General features: G+C 40.6%; 8 protein-coding genes and 9 non-coding genes across 17 annotated transcripts in view; 8 read left to right on the top strand and 9 right to left on the bottom strand.

The window, feature by feature from the left end:
- The window catches only part of LOC124541378, a 1,240-nt gene extending 611 nt beyond the window's left edge, over positions 1–629 (top strand). The window contains exons 2-3 of the mRNA XM_047119234.1: positions 102–259; positions 477–629. Coding sequence (XP_046975190.1) covers positions 102–259; positions 477–629 — 311 coding nt within the window. The remainder of the gene's footprint in view (positions 1–101; positions 260–476) is intronic.
- Positions 630–1,128: 499 nt separating this feature from the next.
- On the bottom strand, positions 1,129–1,248 carry LOC124541796. The gene has a single exon (XR_006967291.1). It is a non-coding gene; the product is annotated as a 5S ribosomal RNA (ribosomal RNA).
- Positions 1,249–2,739: 1,491 nt separating this feature from the next.
- On the top strand, positions 2,740–4,780 carry LOC124541377 (zinc finger protein 668-like). The gene is made up of 3 exons (XM_047119233.1): positions 2,740–2,821; positions 4,267–4,474; positions 4,551–4,780. The coding sequence occupies exons 1-3, from the start codon at positions 2,740–2,742 to the stop codon at positions 4,711–4,713; spliced, it is 453 nt and encodes a 150-aa protein (XP_046975189.1). The 3' UTR covers positions 4,714–4,780.
- Positions 3,353–3,471, bottom strand: LOC124541790. Its single transcript, XR_006967285.1, has one exon. It is a non-coding gene; the product is annotated as a 5S ribosomal RNA (ribosomal RNA).
- A 187-nt stretch (positions 4,781–4,967) lies between the features above and the next one.
- LOC124541376 (zinc finger protein 668-like) lies at positions 4,968–7,387 on the top strand. Its single transcript, XM_047119232.1, has 3 exons — positions 4,968–5,049; positions 6,497–6,704; positions 6,781–7,387. The coding sequence occupies exons 1-3, from the start codon at positions 4,968–4,970 to the stop codon at positions 6,941–6,943; spliced, it is 453 nt and encodes a 150-aa protein (XP_046975188.1). The 3' UTR covers positions 6,944–7,387.
- LOC124541788 lies at positions 5,582–5,700 on the bottom strand. Its single transcript, XR_006967283.1, has one exon. It is a non-coding gene; the product is annotated as a 5S ribosomal RNA (ribosomal RNA).
- Positions 7,388–7,809: 422 nt separating the features above from the next.
- Positions 7,810–7,928, bottom strand: LOC124541787. The gene has a single exon (XR_006967282.1). It is a non-coding gene; the product is annotated as a 5S ribosomal RNA (ribosomal RNA).
- Positions 7,929–8,691: 763 nt separating this feature from the next.
- On the top strand, positions 8,692–9,615 carry LOC124541646 (salivary glue protein Sgs-3-like). Its single transcript, XM_047119573.1, has 2 exons — positions 8,692–8,932; positions 9,009–9,615. The coding sequence occupies exons 1-2, from the start codon at positions 8,707–8,709 to the stop codon at positions 9,365–9,367; spliced, it is 585 nt and encodes a 194-aa protein (XP_046975529.1). The 5' UTR covers positions 8,692–8,706; the 3' UTR covers positions 9,368–9,615.
- Positions 9,616–10,037: 422 nt separating this feature from the next.
- On the bottom strand, positions 10,038–10,156 carry LOC124541786. Its single transcript, XR_006967281.1, has one exon. It is a non-coding gene; the product is annotated as a 5S ribosomal RNA (ribosomal RNA).
- Positions 10,157–10,919: 763 nt separating this feature from the next.
- LOC124541636 (salivary glue protein Sgs-3-like) lies at positions 10,920–11,843 on the top strand. Its single transcript, XM_047119562.1, has 2 exons — positions 10,920–11,160; positions 11,237–11,843. The coding sequence occupies exons 1-2, from the start codon at positions 10,935–10,937 to the stop codon at positions 11,593–11,595; spliced, it is 585 nt and encodes a 194-aa protein (XP_046975518.1). The 5' UTR covers positions 10,920–10,934; the 3' UTR covers positions 11,596–11,843.
- A 422-nt stretch (positions 11,844–12,265) lies between these two features.
- On the bottom strand, positions 12,266–12,384 carry LOC124541785. The gene has a single exon (XR_006967280.1). It is a non-coding gene; the product is annotated as a 5S ribosomal RNA (ribosomal RNA).
- A 763-nt stretch (positions 12,385–13,147) lies between these two features.
- Positions 13,148–14,071, top strand: LOC124541641 (salivary glue protein Sgs-3-like). Its single transcript, XM_047119566.1, has 2 exons — positions 13,148–13,388; positions 13,465–14,071. The coding sequence occupies exons 1-2, from the start codon at positions 13,163–13,165 to the stop codon at positions 13,821–13,823; spliced, it is 585 nt and encodes a 194-aa protein (XP_046975522.1). The 5' UTR covers positions 13,148–13,162; the 3' UTR covers positions 13,824–14,071.
- Positions 14,072–14,493: 422 nt separating this feature from the next.
- LOC124541783 lies at positions 14,494–14,612 on the bottom strand. The gene has a single exon (XR_006967279.1). It is a non-coding gene; the product is annotated as a 5S ribosomal RNA (ribosomal RNA).
- Positions 14,613–15,374: 762 nt separating this feature from the next.
- On the top strand, positions 15,375–16,298 carry LOC124541638 (salivary glue protein Sgs-3-like). Its single transcript, XM_047119564.1, has 2 exons — positions 15,375–15,615; positions 15,692–16,298. Exons 1-2 carry the CDS (start codon positions 15,390–15,392, stop codon positions 16,048–16,050), a joined length of 585 nt encoding a protein of 194 aa, XP_046975520.1. The 5' UTR covers positions 15,375–15,389; the 3' UTR covers positions 16,051–16,298.
- Positions 16,299–16,720: 422 nt separating this feature from the next.
- On the bottom strand, positions 16,721–16,839 carry LOC124541782. The gene has a single exon (XR_006967278.1). It is a non-coding gene; the product is annotated as a 5S ribosomal RNA (ribosomal RNA).
- A 763-nt stretch (positions 16,840–17,602) lies between these two features.
- Positions 17,603–18,526, top strand: LOC124541635 (salivary glue protein Sgs-3-like). Its single transcript, XM_047119561.1, has 2 exons — positions 17,603–17,843; positions 17,920–18,526. The coding sequence occupies exons 1-2, from the start codon at positions 17,618–17,620 to the stop codon at positions 18,276–18,278; spliced, it is 585 nt and encodes a 194-aa protein (XP_046975517.1). The 5' UTR covers positions 17,603–17,617; the 3' UTR covers positions 18,279–18,526.
- Positions 18,527–18,948: 422 nt separating this feature from the next.
- On the bottom strand, positions 18,949–19,067 carry LOC124541781. Its single transcript, XR_006967277.1, has one exon. It is a non-coding gene; the product is annotated as a 5S ribosomal RNA (ribosomal RNA).
- Positions 19,068–19,824: the final 757 nt, after the last annotated feature.

The raw sequence follows: 19,824 nt of genomic DNA, 5'->3' as shown, positions 1-19,824 counted from the left end.
CGACGCGCACGAACCACGTCAAACGGTACGCGCGGTACGCCACGTGTGACGCGATGTGATGATGTCTATGCTCAGCGTGATCGTGATCGTGATGATTCCAGGTTCAAATGCGATCATTGTCTCGCGCGATTTTCTCGTCGCTGTCACTGGAAGCGGCACCTGGAGAGACAGCACGCCGTGTCGGTGCCCCCCCAGCGGCCCGCCGGCGACCCACGCGCTGCTGCTGGGGGGAGCAGCCGCAGCCGCAGCCGCAGCCGCAGTGACGCGGCGCCCGGGGTCGACACTCGGGATAGGCTCTCCTCGCTCTGCGGCACTGCGGACCAGCTTCTCTCGCACGACATACTAACTCGTATCGTCCGGAACGAGTCGCTCACGACTGAAACATTCGAAATGCCGAAGCGTTCTCGTGTCATTTCCATTTTTGAAGATGGAAGCGTCACTAATGTTTTGAAAAATTGAGATGATATATGTATTAGGTTCTGTGGGAGAGGCTGATCGACACGCAACGAAGGCGTATGTATCCCTCGGACGTCTTCGGTAGAAGCGATCAAGCGATCATTGTAGTACTCGAAGTTCCTGAAATCGATGCGTTCGAGCGTACGGACTCGCTGTATGATCGATCGATATGAATACACGTATTACCTATTTACATCTTCGATAGAGTTCACGATATTCATATTTGTAGTTATCGATATGTCTCACGTCACCAGAGTACGTGATGTGTGTTTATTTTGTAAATAATAAATAAAATAATTGTTATCGAATGTTGGATTTTGTTTGAATCGCTATATCTATCGATGAAACTGAATTAAGCAATAAGTAGGTACGTCAATGTAACAAACATATAATATCGTACACACATAATATGTTAAAATCAAAATCTGACGACAAAATTAAAATTACAATAATAACTAATACATATTCGCGTTTGTATCTGAAAACACAAAAATGACGATTACTCGACGCTCTTTGTCTTCAAATACGACAACATAATGCAAAATCATCTATGAAAATGTTTGTAATTACATATTTCAAAGATTACTTAGAAAAATTAAAAAAAAAAACTCAAAAAAAAATAGCAATAATAAATTTGTTACGAGTACGAGAAATAAAAAGAAAAAGCAAAAAGGCCAACGACACGCGGTGTTCCCAGGCGGTCACCCATCCAAGTATCTGAACGCGCCCGACGTTGCTTAACTTCGGTGATCGGACGAGAACCGGTGTATTCAACGTGGTATGGACGTTGGCTGCGAGTCAAACCGAAAACTTAAACATTACGATATTCGTATATTTATAAATAAATGAGCACTACATTTAAAAAAACCAATACAACAAACGACATAAGTAGCTTCTTTTTAAACGTAAAGCGACTGAATCGAATCGATTATTTTGAAATATATCACTATACTTAATACCTCACTATTGTAAGAAATCTGCTTTCGGTAGTTGAAATTGCATAATTTTATTATTAAAATGTTACACTGAACGGATATTAGGTAGGTACATTGATTTGTGATTAATATTTATTTATCGTTGTCAACACACACGACATTTTATTTTTTCACTAAGTAATGTAATAGGTATTCTTACTAAAAGCCCGCCAAAACTAATCATTTCTTTTCCACAGATAAATAAAATATAAATACAAAAAATACATGTAGTAGGTAATTATTTTATTGGTTCGAAATATAAATTAATATTCTAAATTATAATACATTTACAAATTGTTATATTTTTTGGCTGACATATAAATAAAACGAACAAAATCAATCACTATATAAATGATATTAAAAAAAAAAAAGTAGAAATAAAAGACGAGAGAGGTTCCTCGAATTTGTATTCGTAATTCTTATACAGTAAAATAAAAATATTGAAAAAAAAAAAAAAAAATTCGTCGATAACATTGTCGATTTAATTCAGAGGAGATATAGCGTCATAACTCATACTGCTGTACCTAGACAAGAATGACAAGAACCGCAATGACGAATTGTAACAGCATTAGCGATAGCAATAGCGATAGCAATGGCAATAGCCAGTAAGCGAGGGGGCGTCCGTCTCGCGCAGGAGCGAAGAGTACGCGTGCGCCTCGTGCGCGGCGCGCTTCCACACGACGTCCAACCTGCGCTCGCACGAGCGCCGCGCGCACCGCCCGCCCGACCAGCGCTACGCGTGCGCGCGCTGCGAGCGGCGCTTCCACGACCGCACCAAGCTGCGCCGGCACCTCGACGCGCACGACCACGTCAAACGGTACGCGCGGTACGCCACGTGTGACGCGATGTGATGATGTCTATGCTCAGCGTGATCGTGATCGTGATGATTCCAGGTTCAAATGCGATCATTGTCTCGCGCGATTTTTCTCGTCGCTGTCACTGGAAGCGGCACCTGGAGAGACAGCACGCCGTGTCGGTGCCCCCCCAGCGGCCCGGCCGGCGACCCACGCGCCTGCTGCTGGGGAGCAGCCGCAGCCGCAGCCGCAGCCGCAGTGACGCGGCGCCCCGGGGTCGACACTCGGGATAGGCTCTCCTCGCTCTGCGGCACTGCGGACCAGCTTCTCTCGCACGACATACTAACTCGTATCGTCCGGAACGAGTCGCTCACGACTGAAACATTCGAAATGCCGAAGCGTTCTCGTGTCATTTCCATTTTTGAAGATGGAAGCGTCACTAATGTTTTGAAAAATTGAGATGATATATGTATTAGGTTCTGTGGGAGAGGCTGATCGACACGCAACGAAGGCGTATGTATCCCTCGGACGTCTTCGGTAGAAGCGATCAAGCGATCATTGTAGTACTCGAAGTTCCTGAAATCGATGCGTTCGAGCGTACGGACTCGCTGTATGATCGATCGATATGAATACACGTATTTACCTATTTACATCTTCGATAGAGTTCACGATATTCATATTTGTAGTTATCGATATGTCTCACGTCACCAGAGTACGTGATGTGTGTTTATTTTGTAAATAATAAATAAAATAATTGTTATCGAATGTTGGATTTTGTTTGAATCGCTATATCTATCGATGAAACTGAATTAAGCAATAAGTAGGTACGTCAATGTAACAAACATATAATATCGTACACACATAATATGTTAAAATCAAAATCTGACGACAAAATTAAAATTACAATAATAACTAATACATATTCGCGTTTGTATCTGAAAACACAAAAATGACGATTACTCGACGCTCTTTGTCTTCAAATACGACAACATAATGCAAAATCATCTATGAAAATGTTTGTAATTACATATTTCAAAGATTACTTAGAAAAATTAAAAAAAAAAACTCAAAAAAAATAGCAATAATAAATTTGTTACGAGTACGAGAAATAAAAAGAAAAAGCAAAAAGGCCAACGACACGCGGTGTTCCCAGGCGGTCACCCATCCAAGTACTGAACGCGCCCGACGTTGCTTAACTTCGGTGATCGGACGAGAACCGGTGTATTCAACGTGGTATGGACGTTGGCTGCGAGTCAAACCGAAAACTTAAACATTACGATATTCGTATATTTATAAATAAATGAGCACTACATTTTAAAAAAACCAATACAACAAACGACATAAGTAGCTTCTTTTTAAACGTAAAGCGACTGAATCGAATCGATTATTTTGAAATATATCACTATACTTAATACCTCACTATTGTAAGAAATCTGCTTTCGGTAGTTGAAATTGCATAATTTTATTATTAAAATGTTACACTGAACGGATATTAGGTAGGTACATTGATTTGTGATTAATATTTATTTATCGTTGTCAACACACACGACATTTATTTTTTCACTAAGTAATGTAATAGGTATTCTTACTAAAAGCCCGCCAAAACTAATCATTTCTTTTCCACAGATAAATAAAATATAAATACAAAAAATACATGTAGTAGGTAATTATTTTATTGGTTCGAAATATAAATTAATATTCTAAATTATAATACATTTTACAAATTGTTATATTTTTTGGCTGACAATATAAATAAAACGAACAAAATCAATCACTATATAAATGATATTAAAAAAAAAAAAGTAGAAATAAAAGACGAGAGAGGTTCCTCGAATTTGTATTCGTAATTCTTATACAGTAAAATAAAAATATTGAAAAAAAAAAAAAAAAAATTCGTCGATAACATTGTCGATTTAATTCAGAGGAGATATAGCGTCATAACTCATACTGCTGTACCTAGACAAGAATGACAAGAACCGCAATGACGAATTGTAACAGCATTAGCGATAGCAATAGCGATAGCAATGGCAATAGCCAGTAAGCGAGGGGGCGTCCGTCTCGCGCAGGAGCGAAGAAGTACGCGTGCGCCTCGTGCGCGGCGCGCTTCCACACGACGTCCAACCTGCGCTCGCACGAGCGCCGCGCGCACCGCCCGCCCGACCAGCGCTACGCGTGCGCGCGCTGCGAGCGGCGCTTCCACGACCGCACCAAGCTGCGCCGGCACCTCGACGCGCACGACCACGTCAAACGGTACGCGCGGTACGCCACGTGTGACGCGATGTGATGATGTCTATGCTCAGCGTGATCGTGATCGTGATGATTCCAGGTTCAAATGCGATCATTGTCTCGCGCGATTTTCTCGTCGCTGTCACTGGAAGCGGCACCTGGAGAGACAGCACGCCGTGTCGGTGCCCCCCCAGCGGCCCGGCCGGCGACCCACGCGCCTGCTGCTGGGGGAGCAGCCGCAGCCGCAGCCGCAGCCGCAGTGACGCGGCGCCCGGGGTCGACACTCGGGATAGGCTCTCCTCGCTCTGCGGCACTGCGGACCAGCTTCTCTCTCGCACGACATACTAACTCGTATCGTCCGGAACGAGTCGCTCACGACTGAAACATTCGAAATGCCGAAGCGTTCTCGTGTCATTTCCATTTTTGAAGATGGAAGCGTCACTAATGTTTTGAAAAATTGAGATGATATATGTATTAGGTTCTGTGGGAGAGGCTGATCGACACGCAACGAAGGCGTATGTATCCCTCGGACGTCTTCGGTAGAAGCGATCAAGCGATCATTGTAGTACTCGAAGTTCCTGAAATCGATGCGTTCGAGCGTACGGACTCGCTGTATGATCGATCGATATGAATACACGTATTTACCTATTTACATCTTCGATAGAGTTCACGATATTCATATTTGTAGTTATCGATATGTCTCACGTCACCAGAGTACGTGATGTGTGTTTATTTTGTAAATAATAAATAAAATAATTGTTATCGAATGTTGGATTTTGTTTGAATCGCTATATCTATCGATGAAACTGAATTAAGCAATAAGTAGGTACGTCAATGTAACAAACATATAATATCGTACACACATAATATGTTAAAATCAAAATCTGACGACAAAATTAAAATTACAATAATAACTAATACATATTCGCGTTTGTATCTGAAAACACAAAAATGACGATTACTCGACGCTCTTTGTCTTCAAATACGACAACATAATGCAAAATCATCTATGAAAATGTTTGTAATTACATATTTCAAAGATTACTTAGAAAAATTAAAAAAAAAAACTCAAAAAAAAATAGCAATAATAAATTTGTTACGAGTACGAGAAATAAAAAGAAAAAGCAAAAAGGCCAACGACACGCGGTGTTCCCAGGCGGTCACCCATCCAAGTACTGAACGCGCCCGACGTTGCTTAACTTCGGTGATCGGACGAGAACCGGTGTATTCAACGTGGTATGGACGTTGGCTGCGAGTCAAACCGAAAACTTAAACATTACGATATTCGTATATTTATAAATAAATGAGCACTACATTTTAAAAAAACCAATACAACAAACGACATAAGTAGCTTCTTTTTAAACGTAAAGCGACTGAATCGAATCGATTATTTTGAAATATATCACTATACTTAATACCTCACTATTGTAAGAAATCTGCTTTCGGTAGTTGAAATTGCATAATTTTATTATTAAAATGTTACACTGAACGGATATTAGGTAGGTACATTGATTTGTGATTAATATTTATTTATCGTTGTCAACACACACGACATTTTATTTTTTCACTAAGTAATGTAATAGGTATTCTTACTAAAAGCCCGCCAAAACTAATCATTTCTTTTCCACAGATAAATAAAATATAAATACAAAAAATACATGTAGTAGGTAATTATTTTATTGGTTCGAAATATAAATTAATATTCTAAATTATAATACATTTTACAAATTGTTATATTTTTTGGCTGACAATATAAATAAAACGAACAAAATCAATCACTATATAAATGATATTAAAAAAAAAAAAGTAGAAATAAAAGACGAGAGAGGTTCCTCGAATTTGTATTCGTAATTCTTATACAGTAAAATAAAAATATTGAAAAAAAAAAAAAAAAAATTCGTCGATAACATTGTCGATTTAATTCAGAGGAGATATAGCGTCATAACTCATACTGCTGTACCTAGACAAGAATGACAAGAACCGCAATGACGAATTGTAACAGCATTAGCGATAGCAATAGCGATAGCAATGGCAATAGCCAGTAAGCGAGGGGGCGTCCGTCTCGCGCAGGAGCGAAGAAGTACGCGTGCGCCTCGTGCGCGGCGCGCTTCCACACGACGTCCAACCTGCGCTCGCACGAGCGCCGCGCGCACCGCCCGCCCGACCAGCGCTACGCGTGCGCGCGCTGCGAGCGGCGCTTCCACGACCGCACCAAGCTGCGCCGGCACCTCGACGCGCACGACCACGTCAAACGGTACGCGCGGTACGCCACGTGTGACGCGATGTGATGATGTCTATGCTCAGCGTGATCGTGATCGTGATGATTCCAGGTTCAAATGCGATCATTGTCTCGCGCGATTTTCTCGTCGCTGTCACTGGAAGCGGCACCTGGAGAGACAGCACGCCGTGTCGGTGCCCCCCCAGCGGCCCGGCCGGCGACCCACGCGCCTGCTGCTGGGGGAGCAGCCGCAGCCGCAGCCGCAGCCGCAGTGACGCGGCGCCCGGGGTCGACACTCGGGATAGGCTCTCCTCGCTCTGCGGCACTGCGGACCAGCTTCTCTCGCACGACATACTAACTCGTATCGTCCGGAACGAGTCGCTCACGACTGAAACATTCGAAATGCCGAAGCGTTCTCGTGTCATTTCCATTTTTGAAGATGGAAGCGTCACTAATGTTTTGAAAAATTGAGATGATATATGTATTAGGTTCTGTGGGAGAGGCTGATCGACACGCAACGAAGGCGTATGTATCCCTCGGACGTCTTCGGTAGAAGCGATCAAGCGATCATTGTAGTACTCGAAGTTCCTGAAATCGATGCGTTCGAGCGTACGGACTCGCTGTATGATCGATCGATATGAATACACGTATTTACCTATTTACATCTTCGATAGAGTTCACGATATTCATATTTGTAGTTATCGATATGTCTCACGTCACCAGAGTACGTGATGTGTGTTTATTTTGTAAATAATAAATAAAATAATTGTTATCGAATGTTGGATTTTGTTTGAATCGCTATATCTATCGATGAAACTGAATTAAGCAATAAGTAGGTACGTCAATGTAACAAACATATAATATCGTACACACATAATATGTTAAAATCAAAATCTGACGACAAAATTAAAATTACAATAATAACTAATACATATTCGCGTTTGTATCTGAAAACACAAAAATGACGATTACTCGACGCTCTTTGTCTTCAAATACGACAACATAATGCAAAATCATCTATGAAAATGTTTGTAATTACATATTTCAAAGATTACTTAGAAAAATTAAAAAAAAAAACTCAAAAAAAAATAGCAATAATAAATTTGTTACGAGTACGAGAAATAAAAAGAAAAAGCAAAAAGGCCAACGACACGCGGTGTTCCCAGGCGGTCACCCATCCAAGTACTGAACGCGCCCGACGTTGCTTAACTTCGGTGATCGGACGAGAACCGGTGTATTCAACGTGGTATGGACGTTGGCTGCGAGTCAAACCGAAAACTTAAACATTACGATATTCGTATATTTATAAATAAATGAGCACTACATTTTAAAAAAACCAATACAACAAACGACATAAGTAGCTTCTTTTTAAACGTAAAGCGACTGAATCGAATCGATTATTTTGAAATATATCACTATACTTAATACCTCACTATTGTAAGAAATCTGCTTTCGGTAGTTGAAATTGCATAATTTTATTATTAAAATGTTACACTGAACGGATATTAGGTAGGTACATTGATTTGTGATTAATATTTATTTATCGTTGTCAACACACACGACATTTTATTTTTTCACTAAGTAATGTAATAGGTATTCTTACTAAAAGCCCGCCAAAACTAATCATTTCTTTTCCACAGATAAATAAAATATAAATACAAAAAATACATGTAGTAGGTAATTATTTTATTGGTTCGAAATATAAATTAATATTCTAAATTATAATACATTTTACAAATTGTTATATTTTTTGGCTGACAATATAAATAAAACGAACAAAATCAATCACTATATAAATGATATTAAAAAAAAAAAAGTAGAAATAAAAGACGAGAGAGGTTCCTCGAATTTGTATTCGTAATTCTTATACAGTAAAATAAAAATATTGAAAAAAAAAAAAAAAAAATTCGTCGATAACATTGTCGATTTAATTCAGAGGAGATATAGCGTCATAACTCATACTGCTGTACCTAGACAAGAATGACAAGAACCGCAATGACGAATTGTAACAGCATTAGCGATAGCAATAGCGATAGCAATGGCAATAGCCAGTAAGCGAGGGGGCGTCCGTCTCGCGCAGGAGCGAAGAAGTACGCGTGCGCCTCGTGCGCGGCGCGCTTCCACACGACGTCCAACCTGCGCTCGCACGAGCGCCGCGCGCACCGCCCGCCCGACCAGCGCTACGCGTGCGCGCGCTGCGAGCGGCGCTTCCACGACCGCACCAAGCTGCGCCGGCACCTCGACGCGCACGACCACGTCAAACGGTACGCGCGGTACGCCACGTGTGACGCGATGTGATGATGTCTATGCTCAGCGTGATCGTGATCGTGATGATTCCAGGTTCAAATGCGATCATTGTCTCGCGCGATTTTCTCGTCGCTGTCACTGGAAGCGGCACCTGGAGAGACAGCACGCCGTGTCGGTGCCCCCCCAGCGGCCCGGCCGGCGACCCACGCGCCTGCTGCTGGGGGAGCAGCCGCAGCCGCAGCCGCAGCCGCAGTGACGCGGCGCCCGGGGTCGACACTCGGGATAGGCTCTCCTCGCTCTGCGGCACTGCGGACCAGCTTCTCTCGCACGACATACTAACTCGTATCGTCCGGAACGAGTCGCTCACGACTGAAACATTCGAAATGCCGAAGCGTTCTCGTGTCATTTCCATTTTTGAAGATGGAAGCGTCACTAATGTTTTGAAAAATTGAGATGATATATGTATTAGGTTCTGTGGGAGAGGCTGATCGACACGCAACGAAGGCGTATGTATCCCTCGGACGTCTTCGGTAGAAGCGATCAAGCGATCATTGTAGTACTCGAAGTTCCTGAAATCGATGCGTTCGAGCGTACGGACTCGCTGTATGATCGATCGATATGAATACACGTATTTACCTATTTACATCTTCGATAGAGTTCACGATATTCATATTTGTAGTTATCGATATGTCTCACGTCACCAGAGTACGTGATGTGTGTTTATTTTGTAAATAATAAATAAAATAATTGTTATCGAATGTTGGATTTTGTTTGAATCGCTATATCTATCGATGAAACTGAATTAAGCAATAAGTAGGTACGTCAATGTAACAAACATATAATATCGTACACACATAATATGTTAAAATCAAAATCTGACGACAAAATTAAAATTACAATAATAACTAATACATATTCGCGTTTGTATCTGAAAACACAAAAATGACGATTACTCGACGCTCTTTGTCTTCAAATACGACAACATAATGCAAAATCATCTATGAAAATGTTTGTAATTACATATTTCAAAGATTACTTAGAAAAATTAAAAAAAAAAACTCAAAAAAAAATAGCAATAATAAATTTGTTACGAGTACGAGAAATAAAAAGAAAAAGCAAAAAGGCCAACGACACGCGGTGTTCCCAGGCGGTCACCCATCCAAGTACTGAACGCGCCCGACGTTGCTTAACTTCGGTGATCGGACGAGAACCGGTGTATTCAACGTGGTATGGACGTTGGCTGCGAGTCAAACCGAAAACTTAAACATTACGATATTCGTATATTTATAAATAAATGAGCACTACATTTTAAAAAAACCAATACAACAAACGACATAAGTAGCTTCTTTTTAAACGTAAAGCGACTGAATCGAATCGATTATTTTGAAATATATCACTATACTTAATACCTCACTATTGTAAGAAATCTGCTTTCGGTAGTTGAAATTGCATAATTTTATTATTAAAATGTTACACTGAACGGATATTAGGTAGGTACATTGATTTGTGATTAATATTTATTTATCGTTGTCAACACACACGACATTTTATTTTTTCACTAAGTAATGTAATAGGTATTCTTACTAAAAGCCCGCCAAAACTAATCATTTCTTTTCCACAGATAAATAAAATATAAATACAAAAAATACATGTAGTAGGTAATTATTTTATTGGTTCGAAATATAAATTAATATTCTAAATTATAATACATTTTACAAATTGTTATATTTTTTGGCTGACAATATAAATAAAACGAACAAAATCAATCACTATATAAATGATATTAAAAAAAAAAAAGTAGAAATAAAAGACGAGAGAGGTTCCTCGAATTTGTATTCGTAATTCTTATACAGTAAAATAAAAATATTGAAAAAAAAAAAAAAAAAATTCGTCGATAACATTGTCGATTTAATTCAGAGGAGATATAGCGTCATAACTCATACTGCTGTACCTAGACAAGAATGACAAGAACCGCAATGACGAATTGTAACAGCATTAGCGATAGCAATAGCGATAGCAATGGCAATAGCCAGTAAGCGAGGGGGCGTCCGTCTCGCGCAGGAGCGAAGAAGTACGCGTGCGCCTCGTGCGCGGCGCGCTTCCACACGACGTCCAACCTGCGCTCGCACGAGCGCCGCGCGCACCGCCCGCCCGACCAGCGCTACGCGTGCGCGCGCTGCGAGCGGCGCTTCCACGACCGCACCAAGCTGCGCCGGCACCTCGACGCGCACGACCACGTCAAACGGTACGCGCGGTACGCCACGTGTGACGCGATGTGATGATGTCTATGCTCAGCGTGATCGTGATCGTGATGATTCCAGGTTCAAATGCGATCATTGTCTCGCGCGATTTTCTCGTCGCTGTCACTGGAAGCGGCACCTGGAGAGACAGCACGCCGTGTCGGTGCCCCCCCAGCGGCCCGGCCGGCGACCCACGCGCCTGCTGCTGGGGGAGCAGCCGCAGCCGCAGCCGCAGCCGCAGTGACGCGGCGCCCGGGGTCGACACTCGGGATAGGCTCTCCTCGCTCTGCGGCACTGCGGACCAGCTTCTCTCGCACGACATACTAACTCGTATCGTCCGGAACGAGTCGCTCACGACTGAAACATTCGAAATGCCGAAGCGTTCTCGTGTCATTTCCATTTTTGAAGATGGAAGCGTCACTAATGTTTTGAAAAATTGAGATGATATATGTATTAGGTTCTGTGGGAGAGGCTGATCGACACGCAACGAAGGCGTATGTATCCCTCGGACGTCTTCGGTAGAAGCGATCAAGCGATCATTGTAGTACTCGAAGTTCCTGAAATCGATGCGTTCGAGCGTACGGACTCGCTGTATGATCGATCGATATGAATACACGTATTTACCTATTTACATCTTCGATAGAGTTCACGATATTCATATTTGTAGTTATCGATATGTCTCACGTCACCAGAGTACGTGATGTGTGTTTATTTTGTAAATAATAAATAAAATAATTGTTATCGAATGTTGGATTTTGTTTGAATCGCTATATCTATCGATGAAACTGAATTAAGCAATAAGTAGGTACGTCAATGTAACAAACATATAATATCGTACACACATAATATGTTAAAATCAAAATCTGACGACAAAATTAAAATTACAATAATAACTAATACATATTCGCGTTTGTATCTGAAAACACAAAAATGACGATTACTCGACGCTCTTTGTCTTCAAATACGACAACATAATGCAAAATCATCTATGAAAATGTTTGTAATTACATATTTCAAAGATTACTTAGAAAAATTAAAAAAAAAAACTCAAAAAAAAATAGCAATAATAAATTTGTTACGAGTACGAGAAATAAAAAGAAAAAGCAAAAAGGCCAACGACACGCGGTGTTCCCAGGCGGTCACCCATCCAAGTACTGAACGCGCCCGACGTTGCTTAACTTCGGTGATCGGACGAGAACCGGTGTATTCAACGTGGTATGGACGTTGGCTGCGAGTCAAACCGAAAACTTAAACATTACGATATTCGTATATTTATAAATAAATGAGCACTACATTTTAAAAAAACCAATACAACAAACGACATAAGTAGCTTCTTTTTAAACGTAAAGCGACTGAATCGAATCGATTATTTTGAAATATATCACTATACTTAATACCTCACTATTGTAAGAAATCTGCTTTCGGTAGTTGAAATTGCATAATTTTATTATTAAAATGTTACACTGAACGGATATTAGGTAGGTACATTGATTTGTGATTAATATTTATTTATCGTTGTCAACACACACGACATTTTATTTTTTCACTAAGTAATGTAATAGGTATTCTTACTAAAAGCCCGCCAAAACTAATCATTTCTTTTCCACAGATAAATAAAATATAAATACAAAAAATACATGTAGTAGGTAATTATTTTATTGGTTCGAAATATAAATTAATATTCTAAATTATAATACATTTTACAAATTGTTATATTTTTTGGCTGACAATATAAATAAAACGAACAAAATCAATCACTATATAAATGATATTAAAAAAAAAAAAGTAGAAATAAAAGACGAGAGAGGTTCCTCGAATTTGTATTCGTAATTCTTATACAGTAAAATAAAAATATTGAAAAAAAAAAAAAAAAAATTCGTCGATAACATTGTCGATTTAATTCAGAGGAGATATAGCGTCATAACTCATACTGCTGTACCTAGACAAGAATGACAAGAACCGCAATGACGAATTGTAACAGCATTAGCGATAGCAATAGCGATAGCAATGGCAATAGCCAGTAAGCGAGGGGGCGTCCGTCTCGCGCAGGAGCGAAGAAGTACGCGTGCGCCTCGTGCGCGGCGCGCTTCCACACGACGTCCAACCTGCGCTCGCACGAGCGCCGCGCGCACCGCCCGCCCGACCAGCGCTACGCGTGCGCGCGCTGCGAGCGGCGCTTCCACGACCGCACCAAGCTGCGCCGGCACCTCGACGCGCACGACCACGTCAAACGGTACGCGCGGTACGCCACGTGTGACGCGATGTGATGATGTCTATGCTCAGCGTGATCGTGATCGTGATGATTCCAGGTTCAAATGCGATCATTGTCTCGCGCGATTTTCTCGTCGCTGTCACTGGAAGCGGCACCTGGAGAGACAGCACGCCGTGTCGGTGCCCCCCCAGCGGCCCGGCCGGCGACCCACGCGCCTGCTGCTGGGGGAGCAGCCGCAGCCGCAGCCGCAGCCGCAGTGACGCGGCGCCCGGGGTCGACACTCGGGATAGGCTCTCCTCGCTCTGCGGCACTGCGGACCAGCTTCTCTCGCACGACATACTAACTCGTATCGTCCGGAACGAGTCGCTCACGACTGAAACATTCGAAATGCCGAAGCGTTCTCGTGTCATTTCCATTTTTGAAGATGGAAGCGTCACTAATGTTTTGAAAAATTGAGATGATATATGTATTAGGTTCTGTGGGAGAGGCTGATCGACACGCAACGAAGGCGTATGTATCCCTCGGACGTCTTCGGTAGAAGCGATCAAGCGATCATTGTAGTACTCGAAGTTCCTGAAATCGATGCGTTCGAGCGTACGGACTCGCTGTATGATCGATCGATATGAATACACGTATTTACCTATTTACATCTTCGATAGAGTTCACGATATTCATATTTGTAGTTATCGATATGTCTCACGTCACCAGAGTACGTGATGTGTGTTTATTTTGTAAATAATAAATAAAATAATTGTTATCGAATGTTGGATTTTGTTTGAATCGCTATATCTATCGATGAAACTGAATTAAGCAATAAGTAGGTACGTCAATGTAACAAACATATAATATCGTACACACATAATATGTTAAAATCAAAATCTGACGACAAAATTAAAATTACAATAATAACTAATACATATTCGCGTTTGTATCTGAAAACACAAAAATGACGATTACTCGACGCTCTTTGTCTTCAAATACGACAACATAATGCAAAATCATCTATGAAAATGTTTGTAATTACATATTTCAAAGATTACTTAGAAAAATTAAAAAAAAAAACTCAAAAAAAAATAGCAATAATAAATTTGTTACGAGTACGAGAAATAAAAAGAAAAAGCAAAAAGGCCAACGACACGCGGTGTTCCCAGGCGGTCACCCATCCAAGTACTGAACGCGCCCGACGTTGCTTAACTTCGGTGATCGGACGAGAACCGGTGTATTCAACGTGGTATGGACGTTGGCTGCGAGTCAAACCGAAAACTTAAACATTACGATATTCGTATATTTATAAATAAATGAGCACTACATTTTAAAAAAACCAATACAACAAACGACATAAGTAGCTTCTTTTTAAACGTAAAGCGACTGAATCGAATCGATTATTTTGAAATATATCACTATACTTAATACCTCACTATTGTAAGAAATCTGCTTTCGGTAGTTGAAATTGCATAATTTTATTATTAAAATGTTACACTGAACGGATATTAGGTAGGTACATTGATTTGTGATTAATATTTATTTATCGTTGTCAACACACACGACATTTTATTTTTTCACTAAGTAATGTAATAGGTATTCTTACTAAAAGCCCGCCAAAACTAATCATTTCTTTTCCACAGATAAATAAAATATAAATACAAAAAATACATGTAGTAGGTAATTATTTTATTGGTTCGAAATATAAATTAATATTCTAAATTATAATACATTTTACAAATTGTTATATTTTTTGGCTGACAATATAAATAAAACGAACAAAATCAATCACTATATAAATGATATTAAAAAAAAAAAAGTAGAAATAAAAGACGAGAGAGGTTCCTCGAATTTGTATTCGTAATTCTTATACAGTAAAATAAAAATATTGAAAAAAAAAAAAAAAAATTCGTCGATAACATTGTCGATTTAATTCAGAGGAGATATAGCGTCATAACTCATACTGCTGTACCTAGACAAGAATGACAAGAACCGCAATGACGAATTGTAACAGCATTAGCGATAGCAATAGCGATAGCAATGGCAATAGCCAGTAAGCGAGGGGGCGTCCGTCTCGCGCAGGAGCGAAGAAGTACGCGTGCGCCTCGTGCGCGGCGCGCTTCCACACGACGTCCAACCTGCGCTCGCACGAGCGCCGCGCGCACCGCCCGCCCGACCAGCGCTACGCGTGCGCGCGCTGCGAGCGGCGCTTCCACGACCGCACCAAGCTGCGCCGGCACCTCGACGCGCACGACCACGTCAAACGGTACGCGCGGTACGCCACGTGTGACGCGATGTGATGATGTCTATGCTCAGCGTGATCGTGATCGTGATGATTCCAGGTTCAAATGCGATCATTGTCTCGCGCGATTTTCTCGTCGCTGTCACTGGAAGCGGCACCTGGAGAGACAGCACGCCGTGTCGGTGCCCCCCCAGCGGCCCGGCCGGCGACCCACGCGCCTGCTGCTGGGGGAGCAGCCGCAGCCGCAGCCGCAGCCGCAGTGACGCGGCGCCCGGGGTCGACACTCGGGATAGGCTCTCCTCGCTCTGCGGCACTGCGGACCAGCTTCTCTCGCACGACATACTAACTCGTATCGTCCGGAACGAGTCGCTCACGACTGAAACATTCGAAATGCCGAAGCGTTCTCGTGTCATTTCCATTTTTGAAGATGGAAGCGTCACTAATGTTTTGAAAAATTGAGATGATATATGTATTAGGTTCTGTGGGAGAGGCTGATCGACACGCAACGAAGGCGTATGTATCCCTCGGACGTCTTCGGTAGAAGCGATCAAGCGATCATTGTAGTACTCGAAGTTCCTGAAATCGATGCGTTCGAGCGTACGGACTCGCTGTATGATCGATCGATATGAATACACGTATTTACCTATTTACATCTTCGATAGAGTTCACGATATTCATATTTGTAGTTATCGATATGTCTCACGTCACCAGAGTACGTGATGTGTGTTTATTTTGTAAATAATAAATAAAATAATTGTTATCGAATGTTGGATTTTGTTTGAATCGCTATATCTATCGATGAAACTGAATTAAGCAATAAGTAGGTACGTCAATGTAACAAACATATAATATCGTACACACATAATATGTTAAAATCAAAATCTGACGACAAAATTAAAATTACAATAATAACTAATACATATTCGCGTTTGTATCTGAAAACACAAAAATGACGATTACTCGACGCTCTTTGTCTTCAAATACGACAACATAATGCAAAATCATCTATGAAAATGTTTGTAATTACATATTTCAAGGATTACTTAGAAAAATTAAAAAAAAAAACTCAAAAAAAAATAGCAATAATAAATTTGTTACGAGTACGAGAAATAAAAAGAAAAAGCAAAAAGGCCAACGACACGCGGTGTTCCCAGGCGGTCACCCATCCAAGTACTGAACGCGCCCGACGTTGCTTAACTTCGGTGATCGGACGAGAACCGGTGTATTCAACGTGGTATGGACGTTGGCTGCGAGTCAAACCGAAAACTTAAACATTACGATATTCGTATATTTATAAATAAATGAGCACTACATTTTAAAAAAACCAATACAACAAACGACATAAGTAGCTTCTTTTTAAACGTAAAGCGACTGAATCGAATCGATTATTTTGAAATATATCACTATACTTAATACCTCACTATTGTAAGAAATCTGCTTTCGGTAGTTGAAATTGCATAATTTTATTATTAAAATGTTACACTGAACGGATATTAGGTAGGTACATTGATTTGTGATTAATATTTATTTATCGTTGTCAACACACACGACATTTTATTTTTTCACTAAGTAATGTAATAGGTATTCTTACTAAAAGCCCGCCAAAACTAATCATTTCTTTTCCACAGATAAATAAAATATAAATACAAAAAATACATGTAGTAGGTAATTATTTTATTGGTTCGAAATATAAATTAATATTCTAAATTATAATACATTTTACAAATTGTTATATTTTTTGGCTGACAATATAAATAAAACGAACAAAATCAATCACTATATAAATGATATTAAAAAAAAAAAAGTAGAAATAAAAGACGAGAGAGGTTCCTCGAATTTGTATTCGTAATTCTTATACAGTAAAATAAAAATATTGAAAAAAAAAAAAAAAAAATTCGTCGATAACATTGTCGATTTAATTCAGAGGAGATATAGCGTCATAACTCATACTGCTGTACCTAGACAAGAATGACAAGAACCGCAATGACGAATTGTAACAGCATTAGCGATAGCAATAGCGATAGCAATGGCAATAGCCAGTAAGCGAGGGGGCGTCCGTCTCGCGCAGGAGCGAAGAAGTACGCGTGCGCCTCGTGCGCGGCGCGCTTCCACACGACGTCCAACCTGCGCTCGCACGAGCGCCGCGCGCACCGCCCGCCCGACCAGCGCTACGCGTGCGCGCGCTGCGAGCGGCGCTTCCACGACCGCACCAAGCTGCGCCGGCACCTCGACGCGCACGACCACGTCAAACGGTACGCGCGGTACGCCACGTGTGACGCGATGTGATGATGTCTATGCTCAGCGTGATCGTGATCGTGATGATTCCAGGTTCAAATGCGATCATTGTCTCGCGCGATTTTCTCGTCGCTGTCACTGGAAGCGGCACCTGGAGAGACAGCACGCCGTGTCGGTGCCCCCCCAGCGGCCCGGCCGGCGACCCACGCGCCTGCTGCTGGGGGAGCAGCCGCAGCCGCAGCCGCAGCCGCAGTGACGCGGCGCCCGGGGTCGACACTCGGGATAGGCTCTCCTCGCTCTGCGGCACTGCGGACCAGCTTCTCTCGCACGACATACTAACTCGTATCGTCCGGAACGAGTCGCTCACGACTGAAACATTCGAAATGCCGAAGCGTTCTCGTGTCATTTCCATTTTTGAAGATGGAAGCGTCACTAATGTTTTGAAAAATTGAGATGATATATGTATTAGGTTCTGTGGGAGAGGCTGATCGACACGCAACGAAGGCGTATGTATCCCTCGGACGTCTTCGGTAGAAGCGATCAAGCGATCATTGTAGTACTCGAAGTTCCTGAAATCGATGCGTTCGAGCGTACGGACTCGCTGTATGATCGATCGATATGAATACACGTATTTACCTATTTACATCTTCGATAGAGTTCACGATATTCATATTTGTAGTTATCGATATGTCTCACGTCACCAGAGTACGTGATGTGTGTTTATTTTGTAAATAATAAATAAAATAATTGTTATCGAATGTTGGATTTTGTTTGAATCGCTATATCTATCGATGAAACTGAATTAAGCAATAAGTAGGTACGTCAATGTAAAAAACATATAATATCGTACACACATAATATGTTAAAATCAAAATCTGACGACAAAATTAAAATTACAATAATAACTAATACATATTCGCGTTTGTATCTGAAAACACAAAAATGACGATTACTCGACGCTCTTTGTCTTCAAATACGACAACATAATGCAAAATCATCTATGAAAATGTTTGTAATTACATATTTCAAAGATTACTTAGAAAAATTAAAAAAAAAAACTCAAAAAAAAATAGCAATAATAAATTTGTTACGAGTACGAGAAATAAAAAGAAAAAGCAAAAAGGCCAACGACACGCGGTGTTCCCAGGCGGTCACCCATCCAAGTACTGAACGCGCCCGACGTTGCTTAACTTCGGTGATCGGACGAGAACCGGTGTATTCAACGTGGTATGGACGTTGGCTGCGAGTCAAACCGAAAACTTAAACATTACGATATTCGTATATTTATAAATAAATGAGCACTACATTTTAAAAAAACCAATACAACAAACGACATAAGTAGCTTCTTTTTAAACGTAAAGCGACTGAATCGAATCGATTATTTTGAAATATATCACTATACTTAATACCTCACTATTGTAAGAAATCTGCTTTCGGTAGTTGAAATTGCATAATTTTATTATTAAAATGTTACACTGAACGGATATTAGGTAGGTACATTGATTTGTGATTAATATTTATTTATCGTTGTCAACACACACGACATTTTATTTTTTCACTAAGTAATGTAATAGGTATTCTTACTAAAAGCCCGCCAAAACTAATCATTTCTTTTCCACAGATAAATAAAATATAAATACAAAAAATACATGTAGTAGGTAATTATTTTATTGGTTCGAAATATAAATTAATATTCTAAATTATAATACATTTTACAAATTGTTATATTTTTTGGCTGACAATATAAATAAAACGAACAAAATCAATCACTATATAAATGATATTAAAAAAAAAAAAGTAGAAATAAAAGACGAGAGAGGTTCCTCGAATTTGTATTCGTAATTCTTATACAGTAAAATAAAAATATTGAAAAAAAAAAAAAAAAAATTCGTCGATAACATTGTCGATTTAATTCAGAGGAGATATAGCGTCATAACTCATACTGCTGTACCTAGACAAGAATGACAAGAACCGCAATGACGAATTGTAACAGCATTA

This window comes from Vanessa cardui, chromosome 28 (assembly GCF_905220365.1).
Source record: "Vanessa cardui chromosome 28, ilVanCard2.1, whole genome shotgun sequence".
In the NCBI taxonomy this organism is placed as follows: Eukaryota; Metazoa; Arthropoda; class Insecta; order Lepidoptera; family Nymphalidae; genus Vanessa; species Vanessa cardui.
The sequence above is the reverse complement of the archived record's forward strand: the minus strand, read 5'-3'. Positions and strand labels throughout refer to the sequence as shown.